Source organism: Antechinus flavipes, chromosome 1 (assembly GCF_016432865.1).
Source record: "Antechinus flavipes isolate AdamAnt ecotype Samford, QLD, Australia chromosome 1, AdamAnt_v2, whole genome shotgun sequence".
Classification (NCBI taxonomy): Eukaryota; Metazoa; Chordata; class Mammalia; order Dasyuromorphia; family Dasyuridae; genus Antechinus; species Antechinus flavipes.
Genome location: NC_067398.1, coordinates 668,161,026 through 668,176,950, shown reverse-complemented (window position 1 = coordinate 668,176,950; position 15,925 = coordinate 668,161,026). Strand labels below are relative to the sequence as shown.

Genomic DNA, 15,925 nt, shown 5'->3' with positions numbered 1-15,925 from the left:
AATAGATTAAGGGTGATATTTTGCACGTGTGCAGTCTATATCAAATTGAAGGGGGTGAGAGGGAAGAAGGGAGGGAGAGAATTTGGAACTCAAAATTTTTAAAAAACGAATGTTAAAAATGAAATTTACATGTGATTGGGAAAAAAATATTTTTAAAATAGATGTGAACTGTTGAAAACCACACAAGTAGTTAAGATAATACTAAGAAACATTTACCTAGTGGCACCTAAAGGTTTGCTAGGTGCTTTATTTTATTCTCTCAGTTGATCCTTATAACAATTGAAAGGTGGGGCAGGATGGGCAAAGGGTTAGGTATGTGTGTGAAATAAGGAAACTGGAACTGAGAGAGCTTAGATTCTGCTAACTCTTGGTCTAGTGCTGCATTCCCTTACACCACAGGATCCAAGGTAGGAGTTGGTACACTTAAAAGACACTTGATAGACTTGTGATCCTGACCAAGTCATTTAACCCCTGGATTTCATTTTAAAATGAGAATAATTATAGTCACCTAACCCACTTGGTGTTTTCAGGAAAATGCCTTGCAAACTTTACCATGCTTTTCTTATTAGAGTCATTGTCATTATTTGTATATTCACTACAGGAAACATTTCAGGTGGATTTTAGGTGAGGAAGGGAATATAGAAATCCAATATTCTGGATTCTGTATCTCCTTTTAAGTAATTTTCCGTATTCGCTAATGTATCCTGTCTTAGAACCACAGCTACAATGAGCCTTTCTTCCCTAACTTGCAGCTGTGTTTGAGGAATAGTTGTTATCCTGTAGGGATGAATTTTACAAATGTTTTCAATTAGGGCTGTGGCCCGGCCAGAGTCACATATTTGTTGTGCCGAACTCCCAGTTGTAATTGTAAAATTATTTGGAATACTGTTGACTTGACATCCTGTGTTCATCTGAGCTGAATGTATAATTGTATTAGGAATGTGTCCATCTACAGTCCCCTGCCACCAAGTGGAAAAGGGTTCTTCGAGTGGACAGGAAACAAACAGGAAGTAGAGCATATTTAAAACCTGTGGTCTGATCAGTTGTAGAAATGCTATTTGTTTATACAACCTGCGTCCAAATTTCCCTTGTTTATAGCACCCAAACTGCCTGCCCAGTTGCTCCTGAGTTTGCTTTGTGTGGGGAGGGGAAAACGTGCCCAGAACTAGCACAGCTCCCCTGTGCACTTGGTAATGAGTTGTGTTAGTCGGGGAGCTTTCCCCTACACCATCCCATAGGTTATTAACAAGTCATAGTGAATATCTAGGCAAAATCTGATTTCTCCATTCTTTCCTTCTACCAGGCTCATGAGAATCTACCTTACCATCTCTGTTACATTCTCGGTGCTGAATCACAATAGGCCAGAATAGGTCAAGGAGGCTGCAGCTATAGGAAACAGGAACCAATGTATAAAGATCTAACTTCAGATCCCACTCTTCCATTGAATCACTCTGTAATCCCTGGCAAGTCACTGGGACACTCATTGAATGTTAAGAGTTAAAAGGGACCTTGGTGGCCATTTATAGCATTTCCCTGAAGACATCTAAAGAGAAGCCCATGATTTTCTGTCACAGATCATTCTCGTTTTCAATAACTGATTATTAGGAAGTGCCAGTCTGAAATCAAGCCTAAATTTGTCCTTTTGCAACTTCTACCTATTGCTGCTAATTCTGCCCTCTGGGACCAAGCAGAAAAAATAATACATAACAATGTATAATACATACATAATAAGATAGATAATATATAACAATAACATAATAAGCCTTCAGCATTTGAAGACAGCTATCATATTCTTCCTCAATCAACTCTGACAGAAAGAGAAAGACTGAGACACAGACACAGAGACAAAGAAAGACAGATTTCATTATTGTTCAGTCATTTCAATCATGTCTGACTCTTTGCAACCCTATTTGAAGTTTTCTTGGCAAAGATACTGGAGCAGTTTGCCACTTCCTTCTCCAGCCTATTTTACAGATAAGGAAACTGAGGCAAACAGGGGTGAAGTGACTTGCCCATAGTTAAGTTTCTCAGGCTAGATTTGAATTCAGATCTTCCTGACTGGATCAAGTGTTTTATCTACTGTACCATCTAGCTGGCTCTATAGATACAGGTTAAATATAAATATATAGACATTTCCACACATATACAAGTATACACACACATATGATCTTATGACTATCACAAAAATTTGTTGGGTTTTTTTTGGGGGGGGTGATGCAGTTAGGGTTAAGTGACTTGCCTAAGGTCACACAACTAGCAAGTGTTAAGTGTCAGAGGCCGTATTTGAGCTCAGGTCTTCTTGACTCCAAAGCTGGTACTTTATCCACTGTATCATCTAGCTGCCCAATCACAAAAATTTGATGGAATAGAAGTCATGATTGAAATTAGATATTGAAAGGGTAAATTTACTTCTACATTAAGACATATCTGGGTGACTTTGGGCAAGTGATTTCCTCTCTCTGAGCCACAGTTGCCTTTGTCCATAGCACATTGGGGTTGGGATGGAATGATATTTGGGTTTCTTCTAGCTAAGATGTCCATCTTGTGTTCTGGGTTCTAAGGTCTTTTCCAACTTTGATACTTCATTCACAAGCTTTTTTTATGTTTTCTGGGATGGAAGCAATGAACCTTATCTCATTAGGAAGATACTGGTGAAGTATTTGGTACAATCTTGGCAACTGCTAAAATTCTGTGTGCATCATAAGCTTAAATAAGAGATTCTTCCCTGTAAGTGTTACTCCCAATCATCACTCACTCACTGTCTTTCTTTTTACTTCCAGCCAGAAGGACTAGCAAGAGAATATACCTATAGTGTATTCTTCTGTCCCAATGGTAAGTCTTAGTTCTGATTATAGCATGTAAAATGTCTGGCATAGAAAAAGCATTTATAAATGTTTGTTGACCAACTGTATAAAACAAATGATATTCCTCTGACTCAACAAAGTTATCAATCAAGCTTCAGCATTTTTCCAAGAGGCAAAAAAAAGTTCTAATATGATAGTCTTTGAATAAAGTATATACTTTGTTTTTAACTTACTCTGACTAACCCTTAATAGAATTAAGATACTTGGCAAATATCCGCTGTTAAATTGGGCCTACACACCTTATGCTGATTATCTTATCAATAAGGTTACAAATTACTGAAAGACAACTTTTATAGTTGTCTAGAAAAATAGTTGTCATAGAAAAAAAGGAAAATGTATTATCAATTACACAAGTTGCCCATTAATTTGGCAGGTAGAAGTTAGAATCTGCTAACATGTTCCTTTCCTTAGCAGATTCTAACTTCGACAGCCACTGTCCTGCTTAAGTTATACAAATTATCAAACCATAGAATTTCAACATTTAGCGTAAACCTGGAATAAAAATTAAATATTGTTAATTAGGTGTAGAGAGTAACTAAAGCCAGGAGCTGCCCGAGTAGTTAGGTCAATAGAGCAATTATGAACCCACGGGCTATCCCTCATGGCTTGGGGGCCCAGGGCTAATTACACTGTGTGTCCCTCCCAGCCTTTTATTTGGGTATAATCAACTTAAAATGTACATTTTACCTTCAAAGGGAAAAGAAGTGACAAAAGACCATCTTGTAAAGTGAGGGATCTGTGTAGAAGGAAGATAAAGCAGGTAGGACCTGTAGAGAAGGCAGAGATAGCTCCACACTTACTGAAGGGAGGTGATAAGAGCTTTTGAATTGGTCTAATCAGACCAGGTTTCCAATGTTATCCTTCTCCTCCTCAGTTGCTATAGCTTGTCATATTCTGGAGGTAGTTTGGGTCAGAAAGACACGAAGAGAGAACAAGCTACTAGTCTGGTGTTTTTGAGGAGCTAAAAGAGTATCTTTATAGCAGTGAAGAAATTTTTTTAAAAATTCAAATAATCTAATAGTGATACAAAATTCAGTTGTATCAGCTGATAAGGGAACCACAAAGTCTAAGAATAATAGGAATCACAAAGTCTCTTCCCTCATTGGCTTTAAATTCTAGCAGCATATGTAGGCTTGAAAAATTAAAATCTTACTGTATGATGTACTTCCAGGTACAGACCTGGCTCTTACAGAGTTAGAGACCTGATGCAGGGCAGACTAGACCGGCATGAATCGTACAAATTACCCCAGGAAATCTTTGAAACATACCATTTTTTTAAAGTGTATATTTCCCTCTAGTCTTCCACTAAGGCAATCCTCTGCTCCCTTATTGTGCTCTGGAGGCTCTGCCAGTCAATTCGAAGTTCCAGTGGGTCCTGCAGACCTGGGAAGACTTGAGGACAGGCTTGTGGCCATCTTGCAAAATTGCACTTCTTCTTTTTTTTCTTTGACTAGAGAAAATTCACATTTCAACTCCGAATAAGTACGAGTACCAATATGTTCAGAAGCCACTGCGTATGACTCACTTTGATGTTGCTGTGAAAGCTCACAATGATGCCCATTTTGCACTGTCGTCTGGTTCCCATGACACAGCAGAGATGACAGAGATTGTCATTGGCGGGCACCAAAATTCCAAGACATGGATTTCCTTGAGCAAAATGGGTGACCCTGTGGCTAGTGTAGACACAATTGGAATTCTCTCTTGGGATGAATTCCGGACTTTTTGGATCAGCTGGAAAAATGGAATTATCCAGGTAATGAATTTTGGATAAAATCACCTTGCTGCTTCTTATTTTCCCAGTAGGATTCAAGGACTTTTTATTTTAAATTGCCTTTTGCCATTTAATGAGATTATATGATTTTTGTTCATATGGTATTGTAATAAGAATATGGGACTTAGTCAAAATCTCTCAGTTTAAATCCTAGCAGCTTTGTGAATGTTTACAAATCACCTGATCTTGAACTCTAGGTTTCTTATTTGTAAAAATGGGTATAATATTTGTGCCATTTAACATCCAAGTGTTGTTTATAAGATCAGCTCTTGGTAAACCATTGCTGTTGTTCAGTTGTTCTCAGTCATATCTGACTCTTTGTGACCCTGTTTGGGATTTTTGGGGGCAAAGAGACAGGAGTAGTTGGCCCTTTCTTTCTCCAGTTTGTTTTACAAGTGAGGAAACTGAGGCAGAGAGGGTTTAAGTGCCCAGAATCATGCAGCTAATAAGTGTCTGAGATCATATTCCTTCTAACTCTAGAATGTTACCTTCATTAAAGGCTTCCTTCAGTGTCTTGAGACATGGAAGTGATCCTGGCTTCCCAATGACTATGCTATCTGAGAGGCATATTAATGGGCTGGTTGTAGGTTGATGCATTTTTTTTTTTTACTACAATCCCTAAAACTGAATGCCAGGTTGCAGAAAGTTCATTTTATGGGTTAGTGCAGGAGCTCCCTATACTGATGAAACTGCTGATGCTTGGACTATTATTATTATACTTCCCCTTAGCCATTGATATAAAACAATGTCAGTTGCCTTTCTGAGCACTTAGATGGGTGCACCTCGGTTGGCAAAAATTGTACCTATCAGCTAAGGACATTATTGAGAAGCATCTTTCTGATAGGTAACCTTGACGTATTTCAAAGTGTATTTGAAGCTTTTGTTGACAGAGAATAATTTTGGTAGAGTCTTTTGGTCTGGAAATGCATAGAGTATAGGTCTTGCATGGGACAATTTAAGGACAAGCCTAACTAAGGGGAAAAATTCGTCCCCAGAGAGCTGTTGATCATTAAATTGTGAGGAAGTTTCAGCCACAACTTGTGATGATCTTCTCTGAAGGGGAAGAGGAGTTGTTATCTGAATTGGTGGAGGGAGTTAACCCACACCAAAAACATCATGAATCCTTGAAATATTGACAGCGGGATCTCTAGCCACTTTCTTGGGGGAAAGAGCCTATAGGAACTAAACCAATAGCTGCTGCATTTTCTGCCTGGAAACATCAGACTCACCATTTTTTTGCAGGTAGGCCATGGGATCGAACCATCCAATGAATCTGTCATTGTAGAGTGGGGCCTTTCCAAGCCAGGAGAGGTGAAGTACATTGGTTTCTCAACGGGATGGGGGTCCATGGGAGAATACAAGATCTGGAGGAAAGAGGAGACTGATGAAAACCACAATGAAGCATTTACCCTTGGAGTCCCACTTAATGTGATCCCCGGATCAGAAAGAGCAACTGCATCCATAATAGGTACCTTATGCTACGTAAAACTAATGGAAACAAGCAGCATTTCACTGGATTCAAATTAGACATCCTACTAGGTAGAAATCCCCAGTAGATCTGCTGCTTCCTTTTCCAATCAGGCACACATAAGCTGGTTTGCCATGTGTGGGGATAAGTCCTTGGTAATCCTCACTATGTATTAGAGGCTAGAGGAGGTTTAGCTTGACTCCTCTGGGGCAAGTTGCCATCAGTGGCTGACATCTTTGATAAATGCAAATACTCTGACTTTTGCCACCCAAAGATCATTGAAACTTTAGTAGGGACTGATTCTCTCCCAGGAACAAAGAAGAAAGTAATGTTTATCTCTATTTTCTCGATCCTGAGGTAAATATACATTCACAATACGAAAGCAGAGTTGGGTTAGCCATGAAACAATGCAGGGGTAAAGTTCCTTGAAGGCCCAGGCCCTGAACAAGTTTCCTTGATTGCACAAATAGATATTACATTTGTATAACTCCCTGGGGATGGGACCAGTAAAAGTTATCCTTAACCCCGGGAAGCGCTCTCAATTCCTGGTTGTTGTGGGGAAGCTGAAGACAGAGAGGAGGTCAGAGAAGAAGCAGGATACCAGGACAGAGTTCTGATTTCCATTGGCAGACTAGCTGAGTGACTCTAGATAAGTTCCAGAAACAATTTACTCTGTTTGCTCACCTGTAAAATGAAGAGAATTATCTTTGCCAGACTCCCACATAAAATGTTAGGAACATGTTTTCAGTGAACATCCCGGCTTTGCACAGGTAATAGTTGTTATTATGATTATTAATTTTTTTTTGCCACATGTTCTCATTGCATTGAAGTGGCTGATTTCTTTTCTTTTCTTTTCTTTCTTTTATTTTTTTTGAAGTATCACTTTGTAGTGCATATGTTTCAATTTGAATTTTTTGAATTTTTTACCTGCATAGCCCCGGCTGAAGGGTCTGGTGAGCTTATAACACACTCAAAAGCTTTCCTCGTTCCTATTTCCTGCCTGCATCCACCTTAGCCTGCCTTCAGAATTTGGCTGTCATTAGAATCTAACCAGCCATCTTTAAAGGTTCTCTTAGTTGATCCTGGACTTGTGGACCTCCTTTATGATGCCTTTAGTGGAAACTTTTTTGTGAGAAATACCAAGCAGCAGGGATTTGAGGTTTTTCCCCAAAGACCAATATTCTGAATCTTTTGATCTTTTGTGTTATTTTATAAGAGGGGAAAAGAGAACAGACTAAGTTATTTTAAAACCAATTTGGGAAGTTTACCAGAGCTTTTTTTTTTAATCCTTTGGAAACCTTTCCTAGCTTCGTCTGGAGTCTTGCCTCCATTCCACTACCTTCTTAGAGTCTAATTCAAGGAACAACCAGCAGCCCAAGTTGAATTTAGTTCAATCCCTTATTTTCTGAAAATGTACTCTATGCAAGGTTTTTCATTTAACTGTGAGGCATACAGAAATAAAGTAAATATGTATAAAATTCCTTCCCTCAAGAAACTTCCATTCTACTGGGGCAGGGCAGGGAAAGAACAATTCAATTCACCAAGTTTTATCAAGCACTTACTTAAACTCTGCTAGGAACTGATAATATGAAAACAAAACAAAAATCTTTGTCTCTTTATAGTTCACATTCAAATGGGCCTTACCATACCAGGCCAGTCTCCTAACCTCTCTGGAACTTGAGTTGCAGAGAAAGTGCCAGTCTGCATTGAGAGAGGGAGTTTACTTCCTGGGAGTTCCCTACACTAATAAAATCATAGGTCCAGAGCTCCCAAAACTCATTCACCATAAGAGAAAGTTCTACTGAAATGTTCTTCTCTGCATCCTCCAATGTTATTTCATCTAACATTGTGTTTAATGGACATGCTATTGTATAAAATGACTAGAGTACAAAAAAGGACAAATGCATAAGAGAGTTGTCAAAAAAATGTTGTGGGTGGATCAGAAGAAAGAGACATTCATCCCAAAGGGAGTGATCAAGGAGTGCTTCCTATTGAGGAGTATTACAGTCATTGTAGAGGGTAGAGGGAACTTCTAGGGAAAGGGAGCATGATAAGAGTGTCCATCTACATCATGTTTCTCTTTTGTTTCTATTAGGAGACGTAATGGGTCCAACTTTGAATCATCTCGATAACCTTCTACGACTGCCCTTTGGCTGTGGAGAGCAAAATATGATCCATTTTGCCCCCAACGTTTTTGTCTTAAAATACCTTCAGAAAACCAGACAGCTCAGCCCTGAGGTGGAGAGTGAAGCTACAGACTACCTCGTTCAAGGTATCCCAAGGAGAGGGCAAGATTTGTGCCTACACCAAGTGTTCTCCTATTCTCACATTAAACATTCTCCCATTCCATTTGGCCTTGCTTCTCTCTAGGACCAGTCCTATGACCAGAACACAGCCTTAGTCTTCATTCAGTGGTCTTAGGAACCAAGGAAAGTGATGTCTGGTGCACTAGAAGAAGGCTAAGGAAAATGAAGAGGGGAAGGAGTTAGGAGCCTTGTCATATAAGTCCTGCATTGACCTGGTTAGTGGGAGAGGCAGTTCAGTGGCTCTCAAAGGAAGAGGGCATTTAGTGGAGAGAGAGGAGACATTTCAAAGAAAAAAGGATCTAAATTAGCAGATATACTCTTCCTGTCACGGAAAGCAAAACCATGCTTTCTGAAGAATGGATAGCTTCACAAATATCCTAAGCTATTCCATAGAAGATATCAGTCTTCAATGATACCTGCTTGAGTAGTCCTACCTTGGATACAGATGTACCTTAAGGAAAAAAGGACTCACAATCTATGTTAAGAAAGCAACTGTTGATGACCTAATGACAGACACAGTTGGTTTTCCTCCCCCAGTAGTGTGTGAATACTGGACTTGTACAGATTAGTAGGACCACTCAGGGGACACACAGCACATACAGACAGCACACTTACACACATAGAAAGAACAATTCCCAAGCCCACCCAGCCCTTAGCTGCTCTGTTGCAGTGAGAAAAGGTGCTACCTTCTGATTCTTGTTCTGATTCTTATTCTTTTTCTGACATAAGCAGTGTCACAGGCACCAGTATCAAACACTAGCTGAGAAGCCCTGCATCTATCTACCTTTTTACTGAGCTGTCTGTAAGTAGTGTCTGTGTGTATGTGTGAGAGAGAGAGACAGACAGACAGAAACAGAGAGAGAGAGATGAAGGGAGGGAGTGCTAGCACTAAACTGGTGCCTTCCTCAGAGTTATTGGCAATATTTGCTGTTTCCTCCCACCCTCAAACATCAGCTTAACCTTCGTCCATTTTTGCCCTCCTGATAGTCTACTTCAACTAGGTCAGAGAACATCTAACATTTTCAACTTCCCATTTCTTCATTGGATGTCCCTTCCCTTTTATTGGTTAGAAGTTCAATATTCATAGATTAACTGTGGTTCCTTGATCAGATTCAGCATGAGAAGAAAAAGCTGGGCTCAGAAGTGAAGGGTGGGTGTTAGTAGAACTGTCTTCAAGTACTTGAGGAGCTATCTTGGAGACAAGGGATTAACTTTGTTCTGCTTGACCCTGAAAGGGAATACTTGTAAATACACAGATTTTACTTCAATGTAAGAAAAAAACTTATTTAACAATGAGTGCTTTCCAAAAGTCTTATGGGCTTTCTTGGGAAACAGAGGGTTCCCTTTCACCAGAAGACTATATGAGAAGTCTGAGTGACTTTTTTTAAGTGACATAGAGAGAATTCTTGGCCTGGTGTAGATTATAGTAGATAGTTTCTAGATTCTCTTCCAACTCTGAGGTCTTGTGATTTGGAGAGCAGAGCTTGGTTGGTGTAAGCTGATTTTAGAAGAGTTTGCTGGAGGGTGATCAAGCCCTCTGCCCTAATCTTGTCATCATGCCCAGTGAAATCTGGTATTAAAAGAAATTAAAGCAAGTAGTGTTTACTAGCTACCTTACCCAAGCTTGAGATAGAAGCTGCAGAGACCAAGCCTTCTTATAGTTGGATGAATATAAAGATCTATCTGTGTTTAGATAAACAACTTTTAGTGCTGCATTTTTCTTGCCAATATCCCTCTGGCTGTCTATGAGTTGAGTTTTTAGCAGAGTAGAGTTCTTTGGATCAAAGAATTTTCCAAATATAAAGGGCTTTCAAAGATCACATAATCTACCCCTATTGAGCATGGTGTCATAGGACAAACGCTGATAGAATCTTGGTCTCAAAACCTGGCTCTAACATTCACTAACTGTGGGCCTGAGCAAATCACTTACACTTCCTGAGCCTTAATTAAACTAGCATAATAAATTTGCACCACTAGAGTCATATCTGTTGTGAACAAAATGCTTTGAAAATTTTCAAATGTTATGTGAATATTATTATCATTGTTATTCAAAGGAATTCTTCCTTCTGTGACATAATGGATCCTTGACAGAGGGTCATCCATCTTCTATTGGAAGAAGTGATGGGGAATTTCGCTATCACTTAAATATCACATAATAGTGCCAGGCTGACCTTTGTTGCCAAAGGTCCCAGTGCATGACTTCTTCTTTCATCTATGTGCCTTTAATTTACATGAATCATGTTTAATGGAAGCTAAACCTTTGTTTTTTACCTTCTCCTATTTTCATTTTTTGTTGTTGTTGCATATTCTGTGCCATTTCTGGCCCTTCATCAAGAAACTATAAAGTCCTCAGTGCTTAATAATATTAAATTACATAGTTGTTGTTGCAAGTAAAACAATCACTGCTTACCCTTGAAAGCCCTTAGTTCAAATTTTCCAAAGAATCATAGAACATAAAATTATAGAACTTTAAAGGCCCTCCGTGAAGAACTGCCAAGAGAGCAAGTCATTGATGTACAATCTGTGTATCAGGTATGGGGCAGTCTTTATCTGACTCTATGAAAAATGCAAAATATGCAAAAAATTCAAAGAGATAACTAATGAATTGGTTGGAGATCTCAAACTAGTTGTACTAAAGATATCTCAACTTGTCCAAAAAAGAATTTAATATTTTTTCCCTAAAACCCAGCTCTCCTCGTCACCATTCTTTCACACTCTCAGATTCAGAACCTTAACTTCTCACTTAATCCCACATTTCCATTTAGCTGCCAAATCTTGCCGATTCTACCTTCACGATATCTTATACATGCCTTTCTTCTTTCTTTCTTCTCAGCCACTACTTCAGTCCAGTCTCTCTCACCTCACCTAGATTAGCTTTCTAGTTTACCTCCTTGCCTTAAAATGTCTCCACATTTTAATCTAGTCACTCAATTGCCAAAGGGATTTTTCTCAAGCACAAGCCTGACCATGTCAATAAATCTAGTGTCCCCTGTTGCTTCTAGGATCATATGTAAGTGCCTCTTTTAAAGCTCTTCACAACCTGGCCCCCACCCCTCTCTCTAGTCTAACTGGAATTGACTCTCCCCACCCACTGTTCAGCAACTCTCACCAGAATGACTTTTCCTTCTCACCCATGGCATTCCATATCTTTGCCCTAGCCTTTCTATGTGTCTGAAATGGCCTCTTTTCAGAGAAAAATTTGTTCTCCTACCAGACCCAATTCAAGCTTTACCTTCTCTGTTAAGCCTTTCCTGGTCCTCTCACTGTTAGTATCGTCTCTTTGTATTTGGTGACCTTGTTTATTTGTGTAAATTCTTATAATTATATACATGTATGTATTTGTCTCCCTATTAGAATGTAAGCTCCCTGAGAATAGGGATTTCTTCACTCTTTGTATTGGTTTGCTCAGCATCTAGCACAGTTCCTGGCATGTATAAGGCACTTAATAAACATTCACTAATTAATTGATTGATTGAAGGAGCTCATAAATAGAAGCAGAAAATACATAAAACACTAAAAGGGCTCCCAGGAGTGTATAAGCACATACAGAAAACACAGAAAGCACTTAAATAGCTCATAAATCCCTCCTGGAAGGCAATCATATTTGGATGTTGTTGAACAGCCAATACCCATTCCCATCAGTCTTACACAGTCAAAATCCCCAAAGAATAGTGGGGTCTGGGAAAGGAGAGATGTACTGTGGCAACATCCAAGTCTCTTACTTTCCTCCAAGGCATAGATATCCCTTATCCTTTAGCTTTGGGGGGGCCAAATTGATCTTTCTCCAAAAAGCACTCTATCCAAAAATCCCTTTCTCCCTCTAGAAGGGAGAAATCTTTCCCTTCAATCTCTAGACTCTTCAATGTGGGAATGCCAGAACCTGGAATCATACACAGTGCTCAAGACTTCCTCCAAGCCTCAGAAAATATATCTCCTTTGCCCAGAAGCCTAGACTCTACAATTACCTTACCCAGGAAATAAAAATCCTTTCTCTTCCATATAGGAGATGGGGATCCCACAATTTGTCTTGCAGACTGAATGAGCACTACTCGGTCTGCTTCTTTCACAGGCTTCTGCAGGACATCTATCAGCTGGTGCTATCTCTAAGACTGAGAAAGTTCTCTCCCAAGAGTTCTAGTCTCTACTGAGTACTCAGAGCATACAAAGGCTCTCTGTGTTTCATTATTATCATTGCCCCAGGTGCTGCCATCTCTAAGATGGGGATTCGCAGGTCAAGTGTGCAACTCTAGCAGGCCCTTGTCAGAAACCTGAGTGAGGAGTTGATAGATGGGCTTTCTGCTTCTGCCATTTGTTTCTCTATCTTCTCAACAGAAAAGAGGCAAAGCAAAGAGAAAATCCAAATGAAGTCAAGTTGATTTGTTGCTTTCTTTTATAGCACCAGTGGTTTTTCTGATAAAAGTCTTTCTTTCTCAGTTTCAATCATTTAATTATCTTGGAAGCAATCCCAGCCACTAAAAGTCAATCAGTTCACTCTTTTTGGAAAAATGCCTCAGATTCCTCCAAAGATCCATGTCCTATAATCCAATGAAGTTAATCAGGGACTCCCCTGATCAGCCTTATCCACTGCATCCTGGGCAATACTTTTGACTTTATCCTTCCACCGGACTTACATGACTCGAGAAGAGGGAGGCTGATGAGTGCACAATTCTGCCTCACGTTCAATTCACAAACAAGCCAAGACATCACCATGATGTCATTGGTCCTCTGAAAACAAAGGATGAATAATAAAGATGGGGGAACAGAAATATTGTTCAGAAGTATCGATGGTTTCTTTCTTTCTTTTTTTTTAACATTAGTATCATGCATGATTTTCTCCTATTTCTATTGATTTATTTTTGTTGCGATATATCATGATGTGGTGATGGCCCAATATTTTCAAAGCTGAATCACTTTCAGCATGGATTTCCATGGTGTGTATTTGATCTGGTTCAGTCTCTCTTCCCTTCTGACTTGGCCACTTTTTCTGCAAATGTTGCCCAAGAGATCAGCATGCTACAAATGGCTGCCTATATATTTCAGTAGAAATTTCCCAATGCCTTTATCTTCAACACTGTCCCCAGGCAGTTTTGCCCTTATTTGGGAACTGTTGAAGGAGCTGACCTTGACTCCCAAGCTTGTCCTTCCAACTTTTGGATTTGCAGAAGCAAGAAGCAGTGGGAGTCAGTTGTCTGGTCAGGAACAGTTGCCAGCAGTGGGAGAAGACAGGACATTGCCCGTGGTCACAGGGATGCACAAACTAAGATAGAGCCATACTGTGACTGATCCTATTCTCTAAAATCTGTTGGGGCTTGGAGACCATCATTTATTCTTTCCTCTTTCCCTTTCTCTTTCAAATCCTACCACTGATGCTTATTTGTCTGTGATCTTGAAAATGTATGTGCTTCTGAACTGGATGCTTTCCAAGGTTTGAAATATGCAAGTTGGTTAACCTCGTTTCTTAAGAAGTTTGTTTACCCTTTTATGTTTAATATTTTACTTTATTTTCTTTAGCAGGTAAATGTGATAAAGAGCTAAGTGCTAAATACAATTAGGAGATATTTTATACTGATATCAAACCAAGATTTCTGGCTGAGGGCTTGGAGTTAAAGACAAGAGTTATTGATTTATAGTCCATTATAGACTCTAAAACTACTTATCCAGGTTACATCAACTAGTGCCTAGAAGAAGGCTGACTTCATCTCCCCCTCAGGAGTTTAGGAGTATCCCTGAGGACTTGGGGTATCTTTTCTAATGCCATTGATTTCAAATCCCTTTCTGATGTATTTCCCCACATATCAATTGCAGTAATAATTACCATAGTACTATTTAATCAGTTAACTCTGACAAAAGGAAATTTTCTAACAAAATGCAGCAAGAGGAGAAGTTTAAAATCTTTCTACTTAATACTCGGAGGCACAATTCTCCCTTCCACCATATTGGTCCCTGGGAATAGTGGGCTCAAACTTAAATCATTTGCTACAAAACATTTGCCTGTCCCAAGTTCACTTCCAAACATGGCATAGCCAATGGTTGAGTCACTCTCTCCTGTCTGCCTTTGATCCGCTGCTAGCTGTGTTAAGAAGATCCTTTAGGGCTTTTTGCGTCTCTCTGGGCTCAGCTGCTCATAAAATGTAGCATGTCAAGCCCCAAGGGAAGAGCAGGCTGGTAGTGCTTACTCCCTCTTCCCACCCAGAGCTGTTACAGCACCTGTTTTCCTCCTCACCTGAACATGGCCGAGCCAAGAAGAGAGAGATGAGCTACCTTGGGCCAGTAATTGCCCTTTCCAATTCCAGCCCATCTGCCAAACAGAAGTCCATTTCTTCACCTCCTGGATAGCTTGCTAGAAGTGGTCACAGCACATCTGTATGTGCTCTGAAATGGAGAAGAGGGCTCTTCCATTTTTTGTGATTAGGTTTTTCCAGGGCCTCACAACTACTCATGCTCCTAGGACTAAATCTTCATTGGCCAGTCTTTCCTTACAGATGCCTTCTTACAGCTTCCCAGGACAATCACCTGGGCTTCTAGTCATCTGTAAAATGGAGGTTATAATAGCACCTCCTTTCCAGAGTTGTCAGAATCAAAAGAGATAATAATTGTAAAGTGCTTAGCACAGTATCTAGCATGTAGTAAATAATAAATGCTAGACATTTTAATTTTTCTCCCTTGTGAAGGAAATGAACTGACGGGTGAGAGGAGACAGGCCTTTAATCCTCTTGGGGACAGTTGGGTTTAAAAAAGAAATCACTTCTTCCCCTGAGAGAAGGAGGTTGAGCTGTTATGGTTGTTCAGTTATTTCTGACCCTTTTGTGACTCCATTTTGAGTTTTCTTGGCAAAGATACTGCCTTTTCCTTCTCCAGAAGGCATTGTCTTTATAGACAAGGAAACTGAGGCAAACAGAATTATGTGACTTGTTCAGGGTCACACAGCTAATGGCTGAGGTATGATCTGAACTCACCAACTCAAATAGAGTAAAAGTGCCTGACAATTGTGTCTACTTAAACTCCAGCACAACATAAAAGCATTGGGTTACAGGCATCTGCCTCATTGCTATTTCTGTTGCTTTTTTGTTACTTTGAGAAGTAAGGTGTTAAGAACTAAATGTTGCAGGTTTTCTTTTACTGACTGTGAAAATAGATCATTTTGGAAAAGTGGGCAGGTCTGTTCCATCTTATGGCTTTGCCGTCTTCTTGCCAATTCCATTCATGAATATTATTGGAATGATGTATAGCCCATTTGTGTCACACTTCAGGTTTGCCATACAGATAATTTAAATTTTCATGGAGGCAATGGGAGTCAAACTGTTTGTAATTAGCAATATTCAACTCTTAAGCTAAAAAGGAATTATTTTTATTTAATCTTGGCCTAAATTTAGCCAGGACTTTTCAAATGGAAATTGAGGGTAGGTAGGACTGTTCTGAGCAGCCAGATCTCATAACCTTCCTTCCAGACTGAAGAATATTCCAACCCTCCTTTATTGGGATGGCAAGAGGGTTGGAGGTAATTTTTTTTCTGTCT

General features: G+C 39.6%; 1 protein-coding gene across 1 annotated transcript in view; it reads left to right on the top strand.

Moving 5' to 3' along the window:
• CPAMD8 (C3 and PZP like alpha-2-macroglobulin domain containing 8) overlaps nt 1-15,925 on the top strand; it is a 166,017-nt gene that overhangs the window by 82,172 nt on the left and 67,920 nt on the right. Inside the window, exons 23-26 of the mRNA XM_051972095.1 lie at nt 2,781-2,832; nt 4,319-4,617; nt 5,878-6,103; nt 8,199-8,375. Of these exons, the coding sequence (XP_051828055.1) occupies nt 2,781-2,832; nt 4,319-4,617; nt 5,878-6,103; nt 8,199-8,375 (754 nt within the window). The remainder of the gene's footprint in view (nt 1-2,780; nt 2,833-4,318; nt 4,618-5,877; nt 6,104-8,198; nt 8,376-15,925) is intronic.